This window comes from Choloepus didactylus, chromosome 11, assembly GCF_015220235.1.
Source record: "Choloepus didactylus isolate mChoDid1 chromosome 11, mChoDid1.pri, whole genome shotgun sequence".
Classification (NCBI taxonomy): domain Eukaryota; kingdom Metazoa; phylum Chordata; class Mammalia; order Pilosa; family Megalonychidae; genus Choloepus; species Choloepus didactylus.
The window spans coordinates 61,256,924-61,272,476 of record NC_051317.1 but is presented as its reverse complement, the minus strand read 5'-3'; the positions used below and the strand labels follow the sequence as shown (position 1 = coordinate 61,272,476).

General features: G+C 41.8%; 1 protein-coding gene across 2 annotated transcripts in view; it reads left to right on the top strand.

Moving 5' to 3' along the window:
* AMACR (alpha-methylacyl-CoA racemase) overlaps nucleotides 1-15,553 on the top strand; it is a 55,762-nt gene continuing 40,209 nt past the window's right edge. Inside the window, exons 1-3 of one of the 2 annotated variants that reach the window (XR_005210924.1) lie at nucleotides 1-350; nucleotides 2,779-2,922; nucleotides 3,884-4,044. Coding sequence is in view for 1 of the 2 variants with exons in the window: in XM_037799030.1 (XP_037654958.1) it covers nucleotides 104-350; nucleotides 2,779-2,922; nucleotides 3,884-4,044 (552 nt within the window). In the remaining variant the exon portion in view is untranslated. The remainder of the gene's footprint in view (nucleotides 351-2,778; nucleotides 2,923-3,883; nucleotides 4,045-15,553) is intronic. The other variant, XM_037799030.1, reaches the window with a different exon arrangement.

The window sequence follows — 15,553 nt, the reverse complement described above, 5'->3', positions numbered from 1 at the left end:
CGGGGCACCCGGGTTAGCGGCGGAACTTGTTGTTAGCGTTTGCCAGGCGCTGGACGACAAGGACACTTCAAGTGATTTCCTCTTCGTTGGGCTGGTGGGCGCCATGGCGCTACGGGGCATCCGAGTCGTAGAGCTGGCTGGCCTGGCCCCAGCCCCGTTTTGTGGCATGGTCCTGGCGGACTTCGGGGCGCAGGTGGTGCGCGTGGACCGGCCCGGCTGGCTTGGCGACAGGAATCTCTTGGCCCGGGGCAAGCGCTCGCTGGTTCTGGACCTGAAGCGGCCTCAGGGAGTGGCGGTGCTGCGGCGCCTGTGCTCCAGAGCGGACGTGGTCCTGGAGCCCTTCCGCCATGGTGAGCCCCGGGTTCCTCCTCGAGGGCCGACGCGGGGCTGGCCTGGGTGAAGGTTCATGCAGAAAGGAGGGGGCCTGACCTTGTAACTGAGGCCGTGTCCGCCACACTTTTGCCCTGTTGCCTTTTGGGTCACGCCCTTTCTAGAGCTTTCTGTTGCATTTGCTATTATTGATCACTCGTCCATTGAGGGAGTCTTCCATACTTGGATTCTGAGATACTACTGTTTCCTTGGTTTTCCTTAATGCTTCTCTGATTTCTCAAGTGTCTCTCTCTCTCTCTTTTTGTTTTTGGATCCGCCGTCTATTTTCCTTTTTTAACTATTTGAAGGTGGTTGTGAACCTTAGGAGAATCTAGTGGAAGGCCATAGATTCTCTCCCTGGAAAACTGCATATAGGTACATAGTCATTTTGCGGTTGTTTCAGAGATTGTTGTATCCTGTAAAGCCATCTGCAGACTAAGGCTAATAACACTCCCCATCTAAATGCCTGTGTTCTCAAGTTCCAGCCTCAGCCCGTTTTCCTTGCTGTATTCTCTCCTCCCGGGACCCCCCCCTTATTCATTCCCATGGTTTTCACCTTTTATGGACAGATTATGCCCAAATCTATAATCACCTGCCTCTTTGACAGCTGCAGACTGCTGGAATACACAAGCCCTGGGCATCCCCATTGAGCTGCCCCCCAGTGGTGCAGCTTCCACCAATCCCAAACTGAGCTCATCACCTTGTCTTCCAAAAATGGCATCTGATTCTGTATTTGTTTCCTCAGTGAATAGTATGGATATCCACCCAGTTGTCTGAATCAAAAATCTATACTTCATCCTTGACATTAATCTTCCTTTCACCACACCCTTCTTTCAGTGATCACTAATTCAGTCATTCTTCCTCACCATGACTCAGGATCCTTTCCTACAGCTCTGCCTTCCCATTGGGGTAATAGCCTTTTTCAAACTGGTGTTTTGATCTAGCACCACTCCAGTCCATTCTCAGACTCCTCACTGACTAATCTTGTTCGAGTACAAATCCAAAGCATTTCCTGGTATATAGCAGGAAGCCAGTAAATGAATTCAGTGTTGACTGGGTGCCAGCCATATTTAAAAATGTTAATTCGTTTAATCCTCACAGCCATATTTTTGGATTATGATAATGATAATATAATAATTGGGATTATATCATAATTTAATAATCTCCCATTTACAGATGAGGCAACAGGAATCTCAGCATGGTTAAATAATTTGTCCAAGGTGATGCAATTAGGAGGAAGGTAGGAGCTATGAATATCAAATAAATAGCATTCGGGCTAGGGAGTTGTGGGTGGTGTTTAGGGGAATAACTGGAGTTCTATTGGTGGGTTTTAACGTAGCCTTAAGGAGACCAAGACTGAGTTTATTCTGTAAACTGCATTTTCAATCCCAAGAGACTTCAGGTGCCAATTTACCTGGGTTTTGTGCAATAAATACCATACATGTTGATCACTAAGGGGTCACAGATGCTTTCAGCCAGTCATTCTTTCCATGAATGTTTACCGAGCCCTAATGTGAAGGTCCTGAACTAGACACTCTAAGGGCCTGTGGAAACAGATAAGGCGTGAATCTTGCTAATTGAGCTTCTGAGCTGATGGGGAGATGGCAAAAATACACAAGTACAGTATGAGGCAGAAAGTGGTGACACTGATGCAGGTATAGAAAGAGAAAAAGGAATATTAGCCCCCCAAAGCAAGTCATTGACCAAGAGCCCCAGGGTAACTGTTCCAAGAGAATAGACCATTTTTTTAAATGCAATTTTATTGATACATATTCGCACCATATTAATCCATCCAAAGTATGCAATCATTGGCTTACAGTGTCATCATATAGTTGTGCATTCATTGCCACAGTCAATTTTAGAGCATTTTCATTACTCCAAAATAAAGAAAAAAAGAACAAGAAAAAAGAACACCCCAAACAATCCATACCCCTTACCCCACCCCACCCCCCATTATTATATATATATATGTATATATATATATATAGTTTTGTCTTTATTACGTATCTGCCCATATACTGGGCAAAGGGAATGTTAGTCACAAGGTTTTCACAATCACACGGTCACATGATAAAAGCTAGATAAAACCACTTTTGATAAATGAATAAGGAAAGGATTTGGGAAACAGTAAGCAGATTGACTGAAGGGATAAGATGCCTGCTCAGAGGACTGAGTAGGCTTGAATATGCCTAAAGGGAAATAGGAAAGTTCCAGAAGGAAATGGCATCTGGAGGTAGAAGCCACAAGTTTCAGGAATAACCTTCCTTTTTGGGTCTACAACCACTGGAAGCACATTGTAAGCCCACAACAAATATTATTAATACTACTTGCAAGAAACCTGTTTTATGTTTGTCATAGAGAAGGGATTATATTCATCTTCAATTCATGTTCTTTTAATTTTCTCTTAAGGTGTTATGGAGAAATTACAGCTTGGCCCAGAGATTGTGCAGCGAGAAAATCCAAAGCTTATCTATGCCAGGTTGAGTGGATTTGGCCAATCAGGAAGATTCTGTAAAGTAGCAGGTCATGATATCAACTATTTGGCTTTGTCAGGTATGTTGCAAAATAAATAACTTTTTTTCCTATGCTTTTTATTTGTTCCCAGTCAAGATTTACAGTTACATTAATTAAAAAGTTTTTTTAAAGCTGAAGATTTAAATATTTATCAGTATCAGTAAGCAAAGCATGGTGGTTTAAAACCATGGATTCTTAGAATAATCATTCTTAACCTTTTTCCCCCTTGCCTTAATATATTTGAGGGATAACATACTTTCACTTGTAACATTTACTTACTACATTTATAGGTAAATTCTCAGGCCAGCCTTTACTAGGAAATAAGACACTCTTGTGGCAGTAGAAGTGGGTGACAAGACAGCACTCTCTGCTCCCCTCACCACCACCACCTGCCTTAATTGAGAATTATTGCCTATGAGTCATCATTCAGATTTTTATGACTGCTAGGAAAAGCCCATGGTTTTCATGTCCTAGTATCAGTTTTTTAGAGTTTTTACTTTTGAGAACATGGCCTGATTCTAGAATTATAAGAACTGTATGTGTTGACTAAAGGAAGTCTTTGATTTTCTGAGTAGACATTTAAAAGTTGAGGAAGAGTGAGCATAGAATTGACTTTTCACTTCCATTATAAATTTTAATCCTGTTTCTTTTTTTTTTGATTATTTTCTTGCATCTCTTTCTATTAAGAATATGATTACACTGTATTGTTTTAAAGCTATAAACTAAATTGATAATCGTTTTCCCCAAAATTCAGCAAGTAAGAGCTTAGCGATAGAATTTTGAAAATTGTCAGTTGGATTAAAGTTTGGGAGAGAAAGCAAGACAAAACAAAAGGAGCCTGGCTTGAGGGAAAGCCTCTTTATAAGTTTGATGAATAGGTTCAAATTAGTGAAAACATTATGTATTAGTTTTCACTAAAGTCAGCAACTGGAGAGTTCATGTTTTTATTAAATTTGCAGTTTAGTGTTTCTTAGTTTTGTTTTTTTTTTAAATGCTGTAGGTGTTCTGTCGAGAATTGGCAGAAGTGGTGAGAATCCATATGCACCGCTGAATCTCCTGGCTGACTTTGCAGGTGGTGGCCTCATGTGCGCATTGGGTATTATGATGGCTCTTTTTGAACGTACTCGCACAGGCAAAGGTCAGGTCATTGATGCAAACATGGTAAGTGTTAATTTGGAGAGATGATAAATCTGACAGTTGTTCCTAAGTAAGTATATAGTTACCTTAAATCCTTTTCTGAACAAACGATAAATAAGATGTGAAGTTCGAACCTAAGTTGCCAAGGATACTCTTGTACTTAGAGTATAGTTTTCAACCAATATTTATTCAAAACTGGGTTCAGTAAGTCTCCCTCAGCAGATAGAGAAGATTCTTAAGGATGCTAAAGTAAAACAGAGCAGTCCAGACATTCCTACTGAATTTTGTAGGTGAGACATCATAATGCTTCAGTTTTTTCACCATCATATGTTGAGCACTTACTATATGCCTCAATTATACTAGGCACTCTCCTGTATGATCTCTTCTAATCATCAAAACAAGAATGTATTATTATTTTAAACTGGAGTAAATGGATGCATAGAATTTTTTTTTTTATTTTTAAATGCAATTTTATTGAGGTATAGTCACATAATATACAGTCATTCAAAGTGTGCAATCAGTTGTTCGCAGTAACATCATATAGTTGTGCATTCATCACCACAATCCTGGAACATTTTCATTACTCCAAAAAATAAAATTAAAATTAAAATAAAGAGTTTCCAAAACATCACCTTTCCCTCCTCCCCTCCATTTTTCATTTACTTTTTTAAATACAGTTTTATTGAGATATATTCACCCACCCTAAGTCATCCAGTGTACAATCAGTTATTCACAGTACCATCATGTATTTGTGTGTTCATCACCAGAATCAATTTTTGAACCTTTTCCTTACTCCAAAATAAAAATAAAAGCAAAAAAGTACACTTAGATCTTTCCATCCCCTCCCTCCCACCCTATTGATCATCTAATTTTCATCCCTATTTTTCCACTTATCTGTCCATACACTGGATAAAGGGAGTGCAAGCCACAAGGTTTTCACAATCACACAGTCATATTGTGCAAGCTACAAAGTTATATAATTGTCTTCAAGAATCAAGGTCACTGGGTTGCAGTTCAACAGCTTCTGGTGTTTCCCTCTAGCCATTCCAATACACTAAAAACTAAAAGGTGATATCTATATAGTGCATAGGAATATGCTCCAGAGTGACCTCTTGACTCCATTTGAAATCTCTCAGCCTCTGGAACCATATTTTGTTTCATCCCTCTTCCCCCTTTTGGTCAAGAAGATCCTCTCAGTCCCACAGTTTTGGGCCCAAACTCATCCCTAGGCATTGTTTCCTGTGTTGCCAGGGGGATTTATACCCTTGGGTGTCATGTCCCATGTAGAGCGGAGGGTATTGAGTTCACCTGACAAGGGGACTTTTAGAGAGGGGGGCCACATCTGAGCAATACAGAGGCTCTCTCGGGGGGATTCCTAGGCACAATTATAAGTAGGCTTAGCTTTTCCCTTGTAGCAACTAGTCTCACAAGGGAGAGCCCTCAGATTGAGGGCTCAACCCACTAAATTGACATTCCTCAATGTTTGCAGTAAAATCCACAATAACCCAGGAGGGGAAGTCCAACATTTCCATATTTCTCCCCAGTTCCTCAGGGGGCCCCACAAATAAACTTTTACTCTCTGCCCGTATCACCCTGGGATGTATTGGGATTTCACCCCAGCCTGTAAAAATGCATCAAGACCCACTTCCCCTTCACATCTCCATGTACCTATAGTGTTCAAACAAACTGATCATACAGATTAAATTATTTAGTGTGCTACAGAAAATAGAGATCCTGCACCAAATAAACATATCCTTGATCTCGCACAAAAGTTGTAGTTTTTAAATCCCAGTCAGTATAGTCCTTTACCCTTGGGCCTGATTTGCCTTAGTCCTAATCTCTAATTGAAGTCTGAACTCTTTTTCAGCTCTCTCAGCAGTTGCCTTTTGGGATAATATTGACATTCAAGCTCTAGCTGCAAATCTCAGATGTCACACAGATACCCAAAGTTCCAGAGATCGACCAGGTTATACACAAGGAGCTCAGCATTTCAGGATTTAGAGATAACCTTTACAACTCGGGAATAGATGTGACTGCTATAAGAGCTTACAGTCTAGGGACTATTACAATAGGCATTCCCCTGATATGGTGTGCCCTAAGATTCAGTTCTCCGAGTTTACACATTGTTGTTAGTCCATATTAGTGAGGCATTATAATGTTTATGCTCTTGTTTCTGTCAGTTCTCACTCATAATGCTGTGCTCAAGATCCATTCACCTAGTTGCTTGTCTCACAACTTTGTTTCTTCTTGTAGCTGCTCGATATTCTATTGTATGCATGCATCCCAGTTCACCATTCTGTCCATCCATTGCAATTGTGAATACTGCTGCCATAAACACCAGTGTGCAAATGTCTGTTCATGTTCCTACTCTCAGATCTTCCAACCATATACCCCATAGTGGGGTTGCAGGATCTTGTGACACCCACATACCTAGCTTCTTGTGAAACCACCACACTGTCCTCCAGATAGTCTACACCATTCTGCTTCCCCACCAACAGTGAATACGTACATCTCTCTCTCCAAGTTCTCTCCAGCACTTCTGTCCCTCTGTTTTTTTTTTTCCGCTACAATTTTATAAGGATATATTCAAATGCCATATGATCATCCACAGTGTACAATGAATTGTTTACAGTATCATCATATAGTTGTGCATTCGTCACCACAGTTAGTACTTACATATATTCATTACTCAGAGAAAGAAATGAAACCAAAGAATTATAAAAAGTATAAAAGAAAAAGTAAAAATAAGATAAAATACAGTCACAAAGAAAGAGTGTTCTAGTTTGCTAATGCTGCCGGAATGCAAAACACCAGAAATGGATTGGCTTTTATAAAAGGGGGTTTATTTGGTTACACAGTTACAGTCTTAAGGCCATAAAGTGTCCAAAGTAATGCATCAACAATCGGGTACCTTCACTGGAGGATGGCCAATGGCGTCCAGAAAACCTCTGTTAGCCGGGAAGGCGCATAGCTGGTGTCTGCTCCGGAGTTCTGGTTTCAAAATGGCTTTCTCCTGGAACGTTCCTCTCTAGGCTTCACCTTCTCTCTAAGATGTCACTCTCAGTTGCTCTTGGGGCATTTGTCCTCTCAGCTTCTCCGGAGCAAAAGTCTGCTTTCAAAGTCCATCTCCAAAATGTCTCTGTAAGCTTCAGCTCCTCTCTCAGCTTATGTGCATTCTTCAAAGTGTCCCTCTTGGCTGTAGCTCCTCTTCAAAATGTCACTCTCAACTGCACTGAGTTCTTTCTGATTGTCAGCTTATTTATATGGCTCCAGTGATTTAATTTAGACCCACCCTGAATGGGTGGGGTAACACCTCCATGGAAATTATCCAGTCAGAGTCATCACCCACAGTTGGATGGGGTGCATCTCCACGGAAACACTCAAAGAATCACAATCTAATCAACACCGATAAATCTGCCCACACAAGAGTACATCAAAGATAATGGCATTTTGGGGGACATAATACATTCAAACCAGGACAAAGAGGAAGAGGCAAAAAAAGTAAAAAGATGAAAGAGAAAAAGAAAGAAAAAAAATTGGAAACTATAAAGCCACAAAAGAAAAGGTTAAAATAAAATAAAATATCATTAAGAAGTCAGACAACAACACTAATGCCAAGAATCCCATACCCTTCCCTTGTGCGTCCTGCTATAGGCATTTAGCCTTGGTATATTGCCCTTGTTCCAATTAAAGAAAACATATTGCAATGTTGCAGTTAACGATAGACTCTAGTCCGCATTGACAGTGTTTTTCCCCCAGTACCACCCCCTTTTTAACACCTTGCAAAGTTGACACTCGTTTGTTCTTCCTCATGCAAAAACGTATTTGTACATTTTATCACAATCATTGACCACTCTAGGTTTCACTAAGCCACACAGTCCTAGTCTTTATCTTCTATCTTTCTTTCTGGTGTCCTACATGCCCCTAACCTTTCTTTTTCAACCATACTCACAGTCATCTTTGTTCAGTGTACTTACATTGTTGTGCTGCCATCTCCCAACATTGTGCTCCATACCTCTCTTTCATGTCTTTTCCTGTCTGTGGTGCTCCCTTTAATATTACCCGTAGAACAGATTTCTTGTTTACAAACTCTTTCATTGTCTGTTTGTCTGAGAATATTTTAAACTCTCCATCATATTTAAAGGATGGTTTCGCTGGATATAAAATTCTTGGTTGGTGATTTTTCTCTTTCAGTGTCTTAAATATATCATATCACTGCCTTCTTATCTCCATGGTTTCTACTGAGAAATCTGCATATAGTCTTATTGATCTTCCCTTGTATGTGATGAATTGCTTTTCTCTTGCTGCTTCCAGAATTTTCTCTTTGTCTTTGACATTTGATAATCTGATTATTAGATGTCTTGGCGTAAGTCTATTCAGATATATTCTGTTTGGAGTTCACTGTACTTCTTGGATCTGTAGTTTTATGTCTTTCATAAGGGATGGGAAATTTTCAGTGACTATTTCCTCCATTATTGCCTCTGCCCCTTTTCCTTTCTCTTCCATTTCTGGGACACCCATGACATGTACATTCATGTGCTTCATGTTGTCACTCAGTTCCCTGAGATATTGCTTATATCTCTCCATTTTTTCCCCCATGTTATCACTCAGTTCCCTGAGACATTGCTCATATCTCTCCATTCTTTTCCCCATCTGTTATTTTGTGTGTAGGGTTTCAGATGTCCTGTTCACCAGTTCATGAATCTTTTCTTCTGCCTCTCTTGAAATCTGGTGCTGTATGTCACCATTATGTCCTTCGTCTCTTGTGTTGTGCTTTTCATTCCCATAAGTTCTGCCAGCTTTCAAACTTTTGATTTCTTCCTTGTGTTCAGCCAATGTCTTCTTTATATCCTTCATCTCTTTTGCTGTGTCTTCCCTCAACTCGTTGACTTGAATTTTGAGTTGACTTTTTAATTGATTTAGGAGATTTGTTTGATTAATAATTAGTTGTTTCAATTCCTGTATCTCAGTTGAAGTGTTAGTTTGTTCCTCTGACTGGGCCATATCTTCATTTTTCCTAGTGTGATTTTTTCTTCCTTGAATGCCCCAATCAGATTTTTCCATATCAGAGGAGCTCAGGTCTTAGGAGGAAACTGTATTCCCTATTAGGTTTCCCTGAGGGTGGGTCCTAGAAGATTGACAGACTTTCCTATGAGGCCTTGAGACTCTGTGCTTTCTTTATCTAGCCCAGCAGGTGGCACTTGTCAGCCCACAGCTCCCCACCAGCATAAAGAGGTGCGGTCCCTTTAATTCACAGTGGACTCTGACCTGGTGAGGGGTGGAGAGCGTCATAAGCCAAGCTTAAGTTGTTTCTGGTTTGTTTATTTTCCTCCAGGCCCTGGGTCTGAATGCTCTGAGGGAGGGCAGCCAGGTGAGCTCGTCCCATCCTCCCTTTTCTTAGGGAAGATATGCCCCCAAGGGAGTTATATTTTCCATTTGAATTCCTCCTTTGTCTTTCTGGCTCTGTTCACTCTGTCCTTGCCTGAGTCAACAGGGAATTGAAACCTGAGGCTTTCTCTAATGAGCTGCTTAGAATGAGAGAGAAAAAAATGGGACAAGAGCTAAAGCCCCTTTTCAGAGCCAGTCCCCAGTGCCTCAGTTTTCTTGGGACACAGCTGTCTTCCAGTATTATGAAAAGTCTCTGTTTTTATTTATTTATGTATTTTTTTTCCCGTCAGTCCTGCCTCTTCCCTGCTGGAAGGAATCTGCTTCCCTTCCTGCTCCATGCTTGTAGCTTGTATTCAGTAGTCCAAATGTGTCATTAAAAGTACAATTGGAGCTTGGTTGAGTTACTTTCCCTGTAACCTGTTTCTTTTTTTCACATGGCAGTGTTTCAGCTCGGCCTGCCCCCGTCTGAGGGGAGACGGGCTTCAGCTTAGGGTTTGCAGAGCTTTACTTATGATTTTGTGCTACAGTCTCAGCCACTCCACCCATTGCAGGCTGGTGTACGATGTGTGTCCATTCACAGATGTCTCCTAACAGTTGTTCCAGATTATTTACTAGTTGTTCCTGGTAATTTACTAGTTGCTCTAGAGGAATAACTAAATTCCACACCTCTCTATGCTGCCATTTTGCTCTGCCCTTCTGCCTTGCTCTTGATAAGAGCTTCTTTTCCCTGTAGATGATATCCTTAACTGGATGCATAGAAATTAGCCTAAGGTCTTGCAGCTAGCTGTTAAGAGAGCTCAATTTGAATTTCCTTCTTTTTTATACTTGCATTCCAGCAGATCTTTGGAAGTAGTATGGAGAATGAATTTGAAGGAGAGGAGACTAGATTATTACTGGGGTATTGCTAAGAGACAATTGCAAGTACTAAAGCAGTTAATGGTAAGGTGTGGTTAGACTTAAGATATTTGAGAGGTAAAATTGCCGGGATTTGATAATGGAATGACAGTGAGGGGGGAGTAGGGAATTGGAATGGCTCCTGTAATGCTAGCTTGGATGACCTGGTGGATGGTGTTGCTGACCCTCTGGTTGAGGACTTCTGAAGGAAGAGGTAATATGGCACAATGGTCAAGAGTCTCTGGCAGCCAACTTCCTCAGTCCCAGCTCAGCCATTTATTAGCTGTGTGATCTGGAGCAAGTTGTTTCTCAGTTTCCTCTTCTGTAGAATGGAGATAATAATGGTATCTACTGCATAGCATTGCTATAAGAATTAAATGAGTTCATCCATTGTTCAGTGTGTAAAGCAGTGCCTGGCATGGAGTGTGCACTCTATGCCATTGTTATGATTATTACTGGAAGAAAAGGAATGTCATTTTGGTCATTCCAAGTTTGAAAAGCCTTAGAGATTTCCAAGTGGAACACTTGAGGTTAGTGAATAGAAACAGATTTGGGAGGTGATTCGTAAAACCAGGCAAGACTGGTTCCCTAGGAAAGTAAGAAGAGCTGAGGACTGGACACCAGTATTCTAGGTATGAGTGGGGAGAAGAGAAGCAAGGACTAAGGAAAGCTAATTGGGTACTAGTAAGGAGTGTTGACATGGAAACCAAGGAAAGAGACATTTCAGGAAGAAAGGAGTGGTCAGAGGGTTGAATGTTGATGGAGACCTCAAGTAGTGTGTTACTGAAAAGTGGATATTGGATTGAGTCATTGTGAAACAGCTTCCTACCAGAATCTCCTTGCCACCAAAGCCTTCTTAGCTTGCCTGCTTCCTTCTTTTCACTTGTGATACTGTTATCAGGGTGCATACTTTGTGTACTTTGTGTCTGTATCTGAAGTGTTTCAGGTAAGAGCTATATGTGACTTATCTTTTTATCCTCCAGCTCTTGACTCAGTCACAACACAGTCCCGGCATGCAGTAGTAGCAGCAGGAACAGCAGCAGCCAACTTTAGAGTGCTTTACATAGGCATTCCCTCCACTGAGCCACACAGCTCCCTTAGGGAGGTATGCTTACTCCCATTTCACATTTGAAGACTTTCAGATTTCAGAGGTTATCTGCTTTCCTCAAAGGCAGGGGGCTGGAAAGGATTGAAGCACTGAGCTCAGGCCCTTTGACATGGAAGTCCAGATACCTTATTTGTTAATCTTATAGGCTAGTAGTTTTCAAATTTTGTTTAGCAGCAGAATCTTTTGGTAGTGAAGAGTTAACATCAGAACTGGGTTGATCCAGGCTTGTCTGTGAAGATCTGGAGTCTGTCTCTTCACTTACCATTTCCTTGGAAATTGTAGAATCAAGATAACTTTGGAATGTGGGGTCCTTTTTGCAATATTTACCTCAGTGTATGGGACCCCACCTGACCTTGGAGAGCTGTGGGGTGGTGTTGGGAATTGAATCACGTACCCTACAAAAGGCATGTTATTAAATCTTAATTTGCCTTCCTGTGATTGTGAACCCATTTGTAAATAGGACATTTTGAAGATATTATTAGTTAAGCTGTGGCCAAATTGAGTCAGGGTGGGTCTTAATCTGTATGACTGGAGGCCTTATGAAGAGGGGAAATTCAGACTCAGCTAGAGAAAGCCACAAGAAGGAGCCAGAGAGGAGAGAGAAAGATCACTAGATGATGGTATATTTCCATTACCACAACATTGCTGACTTTAGTGGAAAGATGGCCTTGGCGACATCTGGCTTTTAGACTTCTGCCCTTCAAAACCATGAGACAATACATCCTTGTTGTTGAAGCTGACCCATTGTGTGAATATTGTCATAGCAGCTTGGTAAACTAAGACAGTTGGCATGTAGACCCTTGACCTACATAATGAGAACAGTATAAAAGGCTGTTGGGAAATTGAGGCAGCAGTTTCCCTGTGTCAAGGGGACCCATATCACCTCAGCTCTTGTCTGTGGCAGCACACACATGTGGGTGAGAGGGCAAAAGAAGCAGTGTCCCTGGGTGGCCTCTGCCAGGCCAGGCCTTGTGCTGGGATGAGGGTGCTGTAACTGCTGTGTCTTTTGACCTTTATCCTCCTAAGAGGCTAAGTAAAAGGGAGGATTCGATAGGAGCCTGTTTGTGTCCTAAGCGGGCCAACTTGGACCCATAACAACTATTGGTGCATCCCTTTTCCACCAGTCCTATCAGGAGATCCAGTCTTTAAAAGAGATTAAAGGGCTATTTCATTAGCATAAATTTATTCCCATTCAGTATTTATATATTACACTGTCAGACTTTTGAAGCTGTTTTAATAAACATAAACATTTGAAATTTGGGTCGTAGGTGATACCCTTATCCCTTTCAGTATTCAGTTTATTACTGGATCTTATTTTGGACCCAATGTTAAGGGAAATTCTGAGTCATGGAGATGAGGTAGAAATGCCTATAGTTTTGAAGCAATTTGACTTAAAATCTCAGGTATGGAGAGGCGGGGCAAGATGGCGGACTGGTGAGCTGTATGTTTTAGTTACTCCTCCAGGAAAGTAGGTAGAAAGCCAGGAACTGCGTGGACTGGACACCACAGAGCAATCTGACTTTGGGCATACTTCATACAACACTCATGAAAACTTGGAACGGCTGAGATCAGCGAAATCTGTAAGTTTTTGTGGCCAGGGGACCCGTACCACTCCCTGCCAGGCTCAGTCCCATGGGAGGAGGGGCTGTCAGCTCCGGGAAGGAGAAGGGAGAACTGCAGTGGCAGCCCTTATCAGAAACTCATTCTACTGATCCAAACTCCAACCATAGATAGACTGAGACCAGACACCAGAGAATCTGAGAGCAGCCAGCCCAGCAGAGAGGAGACAGGCATAGAAAAAAACAACACGAAAAACTCCAAAATAAAAGCGGAGGATTTTTGGAGTTCTGGTGAACATAGAAAGGGAAAGGGCAGAGCTCAGGCCCTGAGGCTTATATGCAAATCCCGAAGAAAAGCTGCTCTCTCTGCCCTGTGGACCTTTCCTTAATGGCCCTAATTGCTTTGTCTCTTAGCATTTCAATAGCCCATTAGATCTCTGAGGAGGGCCCTTTTTTTTAATCCTTTTTTCTTTTTCTAAAACAATTACTCTAAGAAGCCCAATACAGAAAGCTTCAAAGACTTGCAATTTGGGCAGGTCAAGACAAGAGCAGAACTAAGAGAGCTCTGAGACAAAAGGCAATAATCCAGTGGCTGAGAAAATTCACTAAACACCACAACTTCCCAAGGAAAGGGGGGTGTCCGCCCACAGCCATCATCCTGGTGGACAGGAAACACTCCTGCCCATCGCCAGCCCCATAGCCCAGAGCTGCCTCAGACAACCCAGTGTGACAGAAGCGCTTCAAATAATAGGCACACACCACAAAACTGGGCGTGGACATTAGCCTTCCCTGCAACCTCAGCTGATTGTCCCAGAGTTGGGAAGGTGGAGCAGTGTGAATTAACAAAGCCCCATTCAGTCATCATTTCAGCAGACTGGGAGCCTCCCTACACAGCCCAGCAGCCCAGAACTGCCCTGGGGGGACGGCACTCAGCTGTGACATAGCACAGTCATCCCTCAACAGAGGACCCGGCATGCACAGCCTGGAAGAGGGGCCCACTTGCAAGTCTCAGGAGCCATACGCCAATACCAAGGACTTGTGGGTCAGTGGCAGAGACAAACTGCGGCAGGACTGAACTGAAGGATTAGACTATTGCAGCAGCTTTAAAACTCTAGGATCACCAGGGAGATTTGTTTGTTAGAGCCACCCCCCCCTCCCTGACTGCCCAGAAACACGCCCCATATACAGGGCAGGCAACACCAACTACACACACAAGCTTGGTACACCAATTGGACCCCACAAGACTCACTCCCCCCACTCACCAAAAAGGCTAAGCAGGGGAGAACTGGCTTGTGGAGAATAGGTGGCTCGTGGACGCCACCTGCTGGTTAGTTAGAGAAAGTGTACTCCATGAAGCTGTAGATCTGATAAATTAGAGATAAGGACTTCAATTGGTCTACAAATCCTAAAAGAACCCTATCAAGTTCAGCAAATGCCACGAGGCCAAAAACAACAGAAAATTATAAAGCATATGAAAAAACCAGACGATATGGATAACCCAAGCCCAAGCACCCAAATCAAAAGACCAGAAGAGACACAGCACCTAGAGCAGCTACTCAAAGAACTAAAGATGAACAGTGAGACCGTACTACAGGATACAAAGGATATCAAGAAGACCCTAGAAGAGCATAAAGAAGACATTGCAAGACTAAATAAAAAAATGGATGATCTTATGGAAATTAAAGAAACTGTTGACCAAGTTAAAAAGATTCTGGACACTCATAGTACAAGACTAGAGGAAGTTGAACAACGAATCAGTGACTTGGAAGATGACAGAATGGAAAATGAAAGCATAAAAGAAAGAATGGGGAAAAAAACTGAAAAAATTGAAATGGACCTCAGGGATATGGTAGATAATATGAAACGTCCGAATATAAGACTCATTGGTGTTCCAGAAGGGGAAGAAAAGGGTAAAGGTCTAGGAAGAGTATTCAAAGAAATTGTTGGGGAAAACTTCCCAAATCTTCTAAACAACATACATACACAAATCATAAATGCTCAGCGAACTCCAAATAGAATAAATCCAAATAAACCCACTGCGAGACATATTCTGATCACACTGTCAAACACAGAAGAGAAGGAGCAAGTTCTGAAAGCAGCAAGAGAAAAGCAATTCACCACATACAAAGGAAACAGCATAAGACTAAGTAGTGACTACTCAGCAGCCACCATGGAGGCGAGAAGGCAGTGGCACGATATATTTAAAATTCTGAGTGAGAAAAATTTCCAGCCAAGAATACTTTATCCAGCAAAGCTCTCCTTCAAATTTGAGGGAGAGCTTAAATTTTTCACAGACAAACAAATGCTGAGAGAATTTGCTAACAAGAGATCTGCCCTACTGGAGATACTCAAGGGAGCCCTACAGACAGAGAAACAAAGAAAGGACAGAGAGACTTGGAGAAAGGTTCAGTACTAAAGAGATTCGGTATGGGTGCAATAAAGGATATTAATAGACAGGGGAAAAATATGACAAACATAAACCAAAGGATAAGATGGCTGATTCAAGAAATGCCTTCACAGTTATAACGTTGAATGTAAATGGATTAAACTCCCCAATTAAAAGATATAGATTCGCAGAATGGAT